This window comes from Peromyscus maniculatus, chromosome 8 (genome assembly GCF_049852395.1).
Source record: "Peromyscus maniculatus bairdii isolate BWxNUB_F1_BW_parent chromosome 8, HU_Pman_BW_mat_3.1, whole genome shotgun sequence".
Taxonomy (NCBI): Eukaryota; Metazoa; Chordata; class Mammalia; order Rodentia; family Cricetidae; genus Peromyscus; species Peromyscus maniculatus.
The window spans coordinates 90727159-90739990 of NC_134859.1; the positions used below are offsets into that span (position 1 = coordinate 90727159).

The 12832-nt window shown below is 43.7% G+C and overlaps 1 protein-coding gene across 8 annotated transcripts in view; it reads right to left on the minus strand.

Annotated features, from left to right (window-relative positions):
• Positions 1-12832, minus strand: part of LOC102914574 (leucine-rich repeat-containing protein 37A-like) — a 58244-nt gene that overhangs the window by 41114 nt on the left and 4298 nt on the right. For 3 of the 8 annotated variants that reach the window (XM_042282931.2, XM_076543476.1, XM_042282930.2), the window contains exon 1: positions 1817-10635. The exons of 4 other annotated variants lie outside the window; for them this stretch is intronic. In XM_042282931.2, the coding sequence (XP_042138865.2) occupies positions 1817-9834 (8018 nt within the window). In that variant the 5' untranslated portion in view covers positions 9835-10635. Of the gene's footprint in view, positions 1-1816; positions 10636-12832 lie in introns of those variants that run through there. One more of the 8 variants, XM_076543477.1, reaches the window with a different exon arrangement.

Here is a 12832-nt window from a genome sequence, read left to right on the forward strand (position 1 = left end):
CAGGCTGGCCTTGAATTTGTGACTCTCATTCTTTAGTTCCCAAGTACTAGGATTATAGGTATATACTACCACACCAGGCTTCCAAGACTTTTTAAAATGAAAATATATCCTTGAGTGGCACATGCTTAAAAGAATCTAATGTTAAACACCTAATTTATGTTTAATTTCAACTCTGTGTCTCACTTTGAGCATTTACCTTTAGCTCTGCTCTTATTTCTCAGTGAAGACCTTCTTGCTCAGTTTAAACATACTTTTTCTTGTGGTAGGGAAGAAAAAAATCCACTCATTTGATAGTGGACATCTCCGTTCAATCCCAAGCTGTCTAATTTTATGTTCACCAAGAAGGAAAATGCCTAAAACTGAACTCACCACCCTCAAGCTGCTCTCGTTCCTGACTGCTGAGTCCATCTGTCATTCTCATCTTCATCCAGGACAGAAATTGTGGGCACACTCCAATCCTGTAGCCCTGGCTGGCGTGTAAGTCACTCTGGAGACCAGGGTGGTCTCGAACTCACAGAGATCTACCTACCTCTGCCTCCTGAGTTCTGGGATTAAAGGTATGCACCACCACATCCAGTATCAGTCCTCAACTCTTTGGGCAGTCACTAAATCCTATCTTCTCTTACTCTGTGGGGATTCAGGCTTTTCTTCCCACTCCCATAACAGCCGCAGTGGCTCAGCTCTTGTTCGCTTTATTCCTAGACTTTGTACATTTTTCTATATGGTCATCAAGAATTAAGCTTCCCCTCTGGCTTACCCTACACAAGGAGGCTAAAATGATCCTGTTTCTGGGCGTTAAGACACATGCCTATATTTATCATTTGAGAAGCTGAGGCAGGATGATCATGAACTCAAGGCCAGCCTGTATTACAGAGCAAGATTCTGCCTTTCTGTTTTAATACTTTTGCAATATTTCTTAGAAATTTATAATGGTTCTCTGTATTGCACTGTTGACTTTCAAACCACTTGAGTTGATATTCAAAGTATTTCATGACATCTCATTGCTTTTAACTCAATCTCTGCTGGTAGACTAGTCTATTAGATCCTTATTCTTGCAGCTATGGCTTTGTCTATTCTGGAATACCTATTTTTACTTTATTTTAAAATCAGGCACTCTTTGAGCCAAAGGTAAAGTTTTAATGTAATATTCTCCCTTTCCCCATCTATTATTTCATGTTCCAGAGAAAATGCCACACATCTATGTCTCCCATACTTCTTAGCCCTGAGTAGTGCACACAATACATGCAAAATATAGAAAACTAAGAACAAGAATGAGCTCTGGACATAAATGAGATTGCAAAGTTAACATTCATGTATGCTAAGAACTAAGATAAGTATTCCATGTAGTCAACTAAACCTCACAACAGTTCTGTGAAACAGCAACCATCATATATTCTTCATTTTACAGGTGAGGAAGTTAATTCACAGTGAGATACTTTACCCAGGGCTGCAGAGCTTAGGTCAAAGCCCAGGAATGCAGCTCCAGCATCTACTCTAATCACTCAGGTGCACCCTCACTAATTAGATAAATTATTAACAGGGCAGCATGAAACAGAAGAACAAAGGTTAAGCAATGATATAATGGGGCTAAAAAAGAATGAATACAGAAAAAGAAGAATGGCTATCATAAATAAAAGACTGGAGAAGGGACACTGGAAGAAGAAGGGAACTGAGGACAAGGAAAAGCTGACAAGAGAAGGTAAGAGCAGAAAGTCAATCAATGGGAATTTGGGTGACGAGGAAGGTCCAGGAAAGCTTTGAGGAAAAGGGTGCTATGTCAGGCATGCTGTAAAACAGAAATAAAGGAGAGTCTTACAAGATAGCAAAAGTGTCATTGTAGGTGTCGGGCTTTGGCACAGGCACTTGCTGGAGTCTCCGCACTGGGCTGAGATGAATGCACAACAGTGTCTCATTTTCACACAAGCAGAAGTCACAGATGTCGGTGTACAAGTAAGCATTTTGTTCCACAGCTAAATCTTGTTCTGTATTAGAACTTTCAGGATATGGAGTTGAGGTAAGTTTCACTTTGAAAAATGTAACTGTGACTTCAGTTGGGCTTGGATACTGTTTCTCAGCCAGATCTGGAGGTAGAGGTGTCATTTCAGAGAACTTTGGAGTAGCAACTGTAGTTGTTGGGGCTTTAAGATGTGCAACCTCTGGAGAAACAGCAGCAGTTGTTGAGACTCCAACATCTGCAGCCTCTTTAGAAGCAGCTGTAGTTGTTGGGATTTCAGAATGTACAGACTCTTGAAAAATAGCTATAATTGTTGCAACTCTACAATCTGCATCCTCTGCAGAGGCAGCTGTAGTTGCTGGGACTTCAGAATGTGCAGACTCTGGAGAAATAGCTGCAGTGTTTAAGACTCTACAATCCAAAGCCTCTCTAGAAGCAGCTGTAGTCTTTGGGACTTCAGGATGGGCAGACTCTGTATACAGTGTAGTCTCTGCAACTTCAGAATGTGAAGATTCTGGATAAAATATAGTGTCTGGGACTTCAGAATGTGCAGACTCTAGGTAAGATGTAGTCCCTGGCACTTCAGGATGCGCAGACTCTAGGACTTCAGAATGCTCAGGCTCTATAGCTGATGAATATGAATGTTGAGTTTCAACATGAACTGAAGTTAGAGGTGTTATCTCATAATGCTCTAGAGGTTGAGCTACAGTCTCCATAGGTATCTCTGAAGTCTGAGCTGGGGTGTCCTTCATACGAGCAGAACGTTTAACCATTGTATTAGGTTGTCGAGTAACCGAAAATTCTGAGTGTAAATAGTGAGTTATGTTTGGAGGTTGAACCTGAATCTTGTCGGGAGGTGGGAGTGTCTCTTCAGGGTTATTTGGAAGGGGAACAGTAATATTCTCTGGGGCTTCAGAAAGTTCACCCTCTATCTTAGATACTTCAGTAGTAGCATGCTCTACATCAAGATGTTTAACTGAGACCTTGTGTGACACTGTATGCTGAATTTGATGACCTGGCATTGCATCTTGACTATCCTCAAACGCTGGCGCTTTGGTACCAAGCCCCTCATGTAGCTGGGCAGGCTGGGAGAAGGTCTTTTGCACAGTTTCAAAGAGTCCTTCCCTAGGAGTAGGTTGATGAGTTATGGCAGCTTCCAAATCTAAAGGATGAACCGGGATTTCAGTTGTGCTTGGATGCTGAATGTGATCCTGTTCTAGAAGTGTCACTTGAGAATTCATTGGAAGACGACCTTTAGTCTCACTGAGAATTGCAGGATGATGAGCCTCTCTAGTAGGCTCTGAAGTTACAGTGGGTTCCATGTCTAAGGGCTGATATGGTGGTGTTAGATACTCAGCTTGATCCTGAATTAGAGCTGGAACCTCACCCTCCGCATATCCTACAGTTTGAGCTACAACCTTTTTAGGTGGTTTTCTAACCTTAGCTGTGGTCCTCTGCAAATTTTCAGTAATGTTTCCTACCGTAGATGGGATATAATCATCAGGTTCAACTATGACTTCAGTTAGAGTTCTTGTAATAGGAGCGACAAGTTCTGGGTTTAGCAGCACATTGTGACCTGAACGATGAACTGTAGTCTGCTCCAGAGCTAGAGGATAGTGAGTCCCTGCAGGAGGCTGAGCAGATATGGTGAGTTCCTGGTCCAGAGACTGAAATGAGATCCTGGCTGGTGTTGGATACTCAGCTTGACCCTGAATTGGTATCGGAACTGTCACCTCTTGGAATTCTGGGGCTAGAGCTATACCCTCTTTAGGTGGTTTGGCAATCTGAGTTGTGACCTCTTCCATACTTTGAGAAAGTTCTCCCTCATTAGTAGGTTGATGAGTTACAGTACGTTTTAGATCCAAAGGCTGAACAGTGACTTTAGGTGGATTTGAATGCTTATCGTGAAAAGGCTCTGAATATATCACCAGAGGGTACTCTGGAGGAGGAACTGTAGTCTCCTCTAGAGGTGTAGGATGGTGAGACTCTCTAGTAGGATCTGAAGTTATGAGTTCCAGGTCTGTGGGCTGAAATGTGACACTGGGTGAAACTGGATACTCAGCTACAACAACCTGTCTAGGAGGTTTTGTAATCTGAGTTGTGCTTTCTTGCATGCTTTGAGAAAGTTCTCCCTCACCAGTAAGCTGTGGAGCTATGGTAAGTTCCAGATCCAAAGGTTTAACTGTTACTCCAGCTGGGTTTGGATGCTGAGTATGAACTTGTTCTGGATGTATCACCAGAGGGTGCTTTGGAGGATGAACTCTTACAGTCTTCTTGGAGGTTATAAAGTAGTGAGTCTCTCTAGCAGGTTCTGAACTTAAGGTGAATTCAAGTTCCAAGGGCTGAAATGAGACACTGGGTAAGGTTGGATACTCAACTTGATTCTGAGTTGGTGTTGGAGCTGTTACCTCCTGATACACTAGGGCTGGACCTACAGCCTCTTTAGGTGGTTCTGTAAGATAAGTTGCAGTCTCTTGCATACTTTCATAAAGTTTTCCCTCAGCAGTAAGCTGTGGAGCTATGGTAAGTTCCAGATCTAAAGGTTTAACTGTGAATTCAGCTGGGTTTGGATGCTGAGTATGAACATGTTCTGGATGTATCACCAGAGGGAGCTTTGGAGTTGTAGGATGGTGAGCCTCTCTTGTAGGCTTTGAACTTATGGTGAGTCCCAGATCCAAAGGCTGAAATGATACAAGAGATGTTGAACCCTCAACTTGAGCCTGACCTGGTGCTGGAACTGTCACCTCCTGATATATTGGCACTGGAGCTACTACTTCTTTAGGTGGTTTTGTAAATTGAGTTGTGCTCTTCTGCACAGTTTGAGAAAGTTTTTCCTCAGCAGTAGTTTGACGGGATACAGTAAGTTCCAGATCCAGAGGTTGAACTGTGACTTGAGTTGGCTTCTGGTGCTGAACATGAACATGTTCTGGATGTTTCACAAGAGGGCGCTTTGGAAGATGAACTATTATTGTCTGCTTTGGAGTTGTAGGATGGTGAGGCTCTCTGGTAGGCTCTGAAGTTATGGTGAGTTCCAGGTCTAAGGGCTGAAATGAGACAATAGGTGCTGTTGGATACTCAGCTTGGTCCTTCCTTGGTGCTGGAACTGTCACCTCCTGATACACTGAGGCTGGAGCTACAATCTCTCTAGGTGGTTCTGTAAGATAAAGTGTGCTCTCTGGCATAGTTTGAGAAAGTTCTCCCTCAAAAGTAGGTCGTGGAGTTTTGGTAAGTTCTATATACAAAGGTTGAACTGTGGTTTCAGCTGTGTTTGGGTGCCGAGTGTAAACTTGTTCTGGATGTATCACCAGAGGGTGCTTTGGAGGATGAACTATTACTGTCTGCTTTGGAACTGTAGGATGGTGAGCCTCTCTAGTAGACTCTGAAGTTTTAGTGAGTTCCAGGTCCAAGGGCTGAAATGTGGCATTGGGTGAAACCAGATACTCAGCTTGAGCCTGACCTGGTGTTGGAACTGTGACCTCTTGATACACTGGGGCTGGAGCTACAGCCTCTCCGGGTGGCTCTGTAATCTGAGTTGTGGTCCCTTGCATAGTTTGAGAAAGTTCTCCCTTAGCAATAAGTTGTGGAGCTAAGGTAAGTTCCAGATCCAAAGTTTGAACTGTAGCTTTATTTGGGTTTGGATGCTGAGTGTGAACTTGTTCTGGATGTATCACCAGAGGGCGCTTTGGTAGATGAACTATTACTGTCTGCTTTGGAACTGTAGGATGGTGAGCCTCTCTAGTAGGCTCAGAAGTTATGGTGAGTTCCAGGTCCAAGGGCTGAAATGTGGCATTGGGTGAAACCAGATACTCAGCTTGAGCCTGACCTGGTGTTGGAACTGTGACCTCTTGATACACTGGGGCTGGAGCTACAGCCTCTTCCGGTGGCTCTGTAATCTGAGTCATGTGCTCTTGCATACTAAGAGAAAATTCTCCCTCAACAATAGGTTGAGGAGTTATGGCAAGTTCCAGATCCAAAGTTTGAATTGTAGCTTTAGTTGGGTTTGGATGTTGAATGTGAACATGTTCTGGATGTATCACCATAGAGTGCCCTGTTTTGGGGGGTGTTGTAGGATGGTGAGGCTTTCTGGTAGGCTCTGAACTTACGGTGAGTTCTAGGTCTAAGGACTGAAATGAGGCAGTGGGTGATACTAGATACTCAGCTTGATTCTCAGTTGGTGTTGGAATTGTCATCTCATTATATTCTGGACCTTGAGCTACAACCTCTTTATGTGGTCCCATCATCTGATTTGTGGTCTCCTGAATAGTTTGAGAAAGTTTGTCCTTACTAGTAGGTTGTAGATTTATGGCAAGTTCCAGATCCAAAGATTGAACTGTGGTTTTAGTTGGGTGTGAAATTTCCCCTTGAAAATTAGTCTGTGGATTTATAGTTCTCTTCGGTAAATGCTCAGCTTCTGGAATACTTTCTGAAGTTGCAGTAACGTCTAGGTCCAAAGTCCGAAATGACCCATTAGGTGATGACGTAGACTCTACTCGATCCTTATCTGGCCTTGGAACTATCATCTTGTGTGTTGGAATGTGAGTTACAGTATTTTTCAGTGGTTTGGGAGTGTGATTCTCATGGAGGTCTGCGGCCATTTGCTGATGTAAAGAAGGTCTTATTCCCATACTGTGACCTGGAGGCAGTTCTGAGGCTTCCTGCTGAGCTGAAGAAAGGTGCACCTCTTTAGAGTGATATGTTGTCTGAGCTATGGCCTCTTGGAAGGTTGGAGATTCAGTTTCGAAGACATATGGAGGCTTTGAAAGGGCACTAGTCTGGATTTGTGAAAATTTACCTTGTTCAGTGGAATCTATGGGCTCAAGTAGGTCCTCCTGCGGAAATGGAACTGATCCAATCTCCAGAGAGGGCTTTTGAGTTATGCTAAGTGCTGGGTCCACATGTTTAACGGTGGTTTTATATGATTTTGAATGTTCAGTTCTGAACATTGCCTCTAGATCTGCAGGTGAAAAATATGTATCCGTCATTGAAGGCCAAGTTGAGCTAACCTGCTGACTTAGAGAAGGTTCCTCTGGAAGTTCTTCAGGCTGGGTTGGGACCCCTTGACCAACTGAGGAATGCTGATCCTCTGTTGGGGTGGTTGGATACTGAGTTGGGACACTGTGTGATGCTGGAGGATGAACTTGACCATGACCCAGGGATGGAACTGTTAATTCATGGTTAGCTGGAAGTTGAGCTACCTCGTCACTAGGCTGCTCTATAATCTGTTCTGGAGCAGGTTCCTCAGGAAGTTCTTCAGGCTGGGTTGGGACCTCTTGACCAACTAGAGAATTTTGCTCCTCTGTTGGGATGGTTGGATACTGAGTTGGTGCACTGTGTGATGCTGGAGGATGTACTTGACCATGACCCAGGGATGTACCTGTTACCTCATGGTAATCTGGAGGTTGAGCTACCTCTTCATTAGGCTGCTCTATAATCTGTTCTGGAGACTCCTGCTGGTCTGGAAAGGGTTGTCCTTCCTCAGAGATCTGTGATATTCCAGCTGTGTCTTCTTGTTGGCTTAGAGGTTTATGATACAAAATAGGTTCTGAGGACTGAGACAGAATATCCTGTTGATTTAGCATTTCAACCTCTTCAGGAGATGCTGTAGCCTCATGGTACACAGGAGAAGTTCCCATCTCAGCTACGGGTTTTTCTGTTATGGTAATCTCCAGATCTGAAGGTTGACCAGTCACATTTGACAAGCTAGAATGCTGAGCATGATAGTGACCTGGGGGTAAAACTGTCACTTCATGATGCTCTGGAAACTGAGCTGCTTGTTCCTGATCAGTTGCAGAAGGTTTCAACTCTTCAGCATACTCTAAGGCTGGAGCTGGTACCTCCAGCTGGCTTTGAAATTGACTCTCCTCAGGAGGCTCAGAAGCCTGAGCTGGAGGCTTCTCCTCATTCAGAAAGGGTTCCGTCTCATCAGCATACTCCAAAGGATTCACTGGGGATTCCTGCTGGGCAAGAGAAGATTCAGTCTCCTTGGTAGGCTCTGAAGTTATGGTGAGGGCCACATCCACAGGTCTAACTGTAACATGTGGCAAGTGATAATGGTGATCTTCACTCTGATCTGGCTGGACTTGGTGAAATGGTGAAGTTTCACCTACACTCTCAATAGGGGACTCTGCAGTTTGAAGCAGTGCCTCCTGCTCGACTGGAGGGACCTCTGCAGGCTGAACTGAGGCTTCAGGCTGGTTTCCAGAACCTGATCCTACCTCCTCAGGAGACTCAGAAAGTTGAACTGGCTGCTCTAGTTCACTGGGAGAAGGTTCATCCTCCAAAACAGGGCCCAGATGTTGAGACAGATCTTCCTGCTGGGTTGGTAAGGGCCCCAACTCCTCTGCATTCTCTTGAGACTGAATTGGAGATTCCAAATCAATTCCAGAAGATTCAACCTCCTCAGGATACCCAGAAGGTTCAGCTGGCTGCTGCTGCTGGCTGGGGAAAGGTTCAGCTCCGACAAGAGGACCTGGAGTCTGAGTTGGAGTCTCTTCCTCATATGGAGATGACTCAATCTCCTTTCCAGGTTCAGAAGTTATTGTAACTACCACATCTACAGGTTTGACTGTAATCTTGGGCGAAGTATAATGGAGAACTTGATCCTGACTGGGATGTGGAATTGTGGTTAGTGGAGTTTCAACTACACTCTGCATAGAGGATTCTGGAACTGGAACTGTAGCCTCTTGCTCAACTAGACTGATTTCTTCAGGGAGCTTTGTAGATGGAGCCAGAGCTTCTAGCTGGCTACCAGAATTTTCAAGGTCTTCAGGAAGCTCTAAAATCTCATCTGGGGCCTCATGTTGGGTTGATGAAGGTTCCAACAACTCAGAACTCTCTGGAAACTGCCCTAGGGTCCGTGGCTGGCTCAGAGTAGCTTGTGCCTCCGTATCTGCCTCTGAAGTCACTGTCTCAAGATCAACAGGATTCACTGTGACATTTCGCAAGTTTGAGTGCTGAGCTTCATTTCTATTTGGAGGTGAACCATTTATTTCAGGATGCATTGGTCGTTCCTCAGAAGGAAGAGGACGGTGAGCTGGGATTAAAGGCTCATCCTCCTCAGGGGGCTGTGGGAAATAATCTGGAGCATCCTGAAGGAGATTCTCTGGATTTTGAACTTGTGTCTCCAACTGGTCAGGTTCAACCTGTTCTAAGAGCTCTGGCGCTTCATCTGCACTCTCCTGGGATTGCAGAGGAAGGTTGTAAGAATAAGTTTCATTCATATTCAGATCTTCATAATAATCATCCATGATTTTTTGAGGTTTTCCAACAACCACTTTAGCAAGTTTCTTATGCTGAGTTAGATCTTTCTTCAACTCCTTGGGTGAAACAGTGAACTTTGTTGCTTTTGAACTCCGGCTGTCTAGTGGTGGAACAATTATTTCATACAATTGGTGATCTGTAGCCTCAGATAGACTGGGAGTACTTCTGAACTGTGAAGGTACAATGGGAGCCTGAATTTGATCCCCCTTTAGTATTAAAAGGTTCTTTGGCTTCTTCCCAGGTGGTATCAGCTTGTTGGTCAGATCCTGATGTGAAACAGCAAGCTCCTCAGGCTCTGGGTTCGGCTCCCGAGAAGTACTGGGATCCTGGAACGGAAGTAAACTGTCAGTCAACTCCTCAAGTGGGACCAACACTTCTGTGGAAGCAGAGGACCCCAGATCCTCAACGCCCGCTGTGTCTGTCTTGGGTGCTCGAGTATGTGGGGATTTAGGTGGACGATCAGAGGGGTGCCAAGACCAGAGCTTGGTTGGCATCCAGGGCTCTGAAGTCAACTGGACTGGGTCTCCAGTGAACTCTAGAATGGGAACAGCCAGGGCCAACAGCCACAAAAGTTGCCACGTGAAGAGAAGCCTTCGTGCGCCAAACTGCAGTAGAGACATGACATGCAGTAGGGACTCGATCCACAGTGCTGCCCCACACTGGTGGGAAACTGAATGAAAGCCCCCTGAGCTCAGGGAACCTTGGCAACCAGGCCTCCCCCGCCCCGCCCTTTATTTATGACAGCTGACCTTTGTTACAAAACCATTACTAGGCAGGGTCCCAGTTGGATTCTGCTTGCTCTCTTGTCTGTGATCATTCCCCCTTTTGGATTCTCTTTCAACTTTGTTGTAGAAAACTCCAAAAGCCAAATTGAAAAGTTATCTTAGAGTATTTGTACACTGTTTCTTGCTTCTGTAGCTTTTTCCCCTAATGTCCAGAGTAGACTGATCCATGAAATAAACATCAAATGATGTCTGTTGTTAGGACTTTAAAAATAATCTTTAATTATAATAGTCAGACATTTTTATTATTGTTGTATGGTGGCACATGCCTCAACATGCATGCAGAGGTCAAAGGACAGCATATGGAGTGGGTTCTCTCCTTTCACCTTTAAGAGGCTTCCAGGGTTGGAACTCTGGTCACCAGGCTTGCATTGTGAGGTGGCAAGTACCTTTATCCACTAAGTTATCTGCAGGCCATAATTGTAAACTTAATAATACAATAGCATCTTCAAGTTTTACCTCTCACAGACCTTTTTAACTTAGACCTTCTGTAATGTGCTTAACCTGTCTGTTTGTCCTCAATTGTGATGTACATTTTGGAACACTGCTTACTTTAGGACAAAACTACCACCTACAATCCTTTCTCATCTGAAAGCATCTTTCTCTTTAACCTTCTTTACCAAAATGCATTTTATATCTATAGTCTTTTATATCTCTCACTTGATGGTTACACTTTCTTTACAAATTTAAAAACATTTTATGTCATACTACAAACTGATACATATGGGTAAGCAGGATGCTTATAAACTGTAACAGCTTACAGTAATACTTTGAGCTATACAGCTTTGTACCTATGTTCCAAAATTAACCATAAGCCCATCTCAGATAAACAGAGGGTATGGGCCACTCAGAAAGGATATAGCTAACAGACTCAATGAGATTCTGCTGTCTTACACAGATGAGTAAGAATTATTAAGAGACTTCAGGGTTCATGTTATCTGAGAAGAGAATTACTCACTAGTTACATGCACCTTTGCGGGGCTGGGGGGGGGCGGCCCCCCCCCCCCGGGACTGACATCCACAATCCATAACAGTCCCAATGCCCTCTCTGTTCTGTCTCAGTGCTAACCTAGGCGGTTATACTACCCACTGCCTTTCCTTAACCTAGGAACATGGAGTGATACATTCTTTATGAAGAGATTGGCCATTAGACTTTACTCAGATATTAATTTGTCAGGACACAAACATTTTCTGATGTCTGCTGACACCTCAATGTGCACAGAGGTTCATTCCACCCAGACTGAAAGAACTCAGAAAGTTACAACCTCAAGAACATCACACACTCTCTCTCACACACACACACACACACACACACACACACACACACACACACACCACAGTTGTTTAAACCTGCAACCTGTTGAAAACTTAAATGGTCCCTTCAAGAAAACAAAAAGGGCATTTAGTTAAATACAAAGGGAAGCTTCCTGTGCGAACTTACCAGCAGCTGCACCTTACCGGGGCTTCCATCTGCACCACTGCTTTTCTTGTGGGATAATACAGACTCTTGGTATAATATATACTCAATATATGAAATGGCTATAACCTCCCACTATTCTCTTTTTAATTATTCCACCACTGAATTCCTTCTTAGACTTGTTTTTATTTTTCTGTTTACCACATTCTTAATATATAACCTTCTGTATATAATTATCAGTAATTTTGTTTCACAGTCCAAGAAAGCTTATTTCTAAACTCAAAAGTTAAGATAATGAAAATAGCTATCTTAAAATACGTGTCTTAAATAATGACTAGATCTTAATGCCTGACAGCAGCACAAGGGGAGTCTGAGCCATTATCACACAGAATGCTAACTGTCCTAGGTCCAACCAACCAGATGAATTTAAAATGCTTGTAATAATAACTGTTCTATGTTTAAAAAACAAAGTATACCCATAATTCTTAGACCATTATCCTAAGTGAGGAGAGGCAGACACAACACAGGATCTGACTAGCCAGCTCTAGTCTAGGTACAATCTGGTATGACTCATTGTCACCACCTCAATCTATTCCAGAAGTTCCTGGTGCCAGTTTAGGGATCTAAGCCAGGAATGTGGTATGAATCCCACACACTCACAGGTTTCAAATCGGCAGATGGAAGCTGTACTTCCTGCAGACTCTTGCCTCCTGTGGATCAAGGCTTAAATCACACACTGAGCAATGTGTGTGATTTCCACTCCATCACTAACACCCTTGCTTCTGACTTAGACACCCTAGCCCTATAACCATGGAGTCTAGGAAAAAAGAAAACAAAAAAACAAAACAAAAAACCCCTCAGAATCAGTTGGAATACCTTTTCTACATTTGATTTATTCACTGCTTAAGCCATTCCACAAGCAGTCAAAGAAATAAATGTTTGGCCAGGTGGTAGTGGTTCACACCTTTAATCCCAGCACTTGGGAGGCAGAGGCAGGTGGATCTCTGAGTCTTCAAAGTGAGTTCCAGGACAGCCAGGGCCACATAGTGAGACCCTGTCTCAAACAACCAAAAAGGAGAAAAACCCAAAAAACTAATTCACACAGGAGTTTATGGAAATATTTAGATAATGATTTGCCAAGGTAACTGAAGACTCTTAAGATATTCAGATTAGGTAACTACTTTAGCATAAAAGCAAGTCCTTAATCAGGAACTAGAGAAACATGATTTCCTCCTTCCTCCAAAGCTTGTGGGCAGGTAGGTCAGCTCCCCGACTGATTTTACAAGTTCTGTCAAGTATATGCTTAACAAGAACTTGCCACTGAAAAGGGAATTTGAGGAATAAATTAATAATAATGCATCCTTTCCCACACTGAGAACAGAGCTTCTTCCAGCTTATACACAGGCTCTTTGGCAGCGC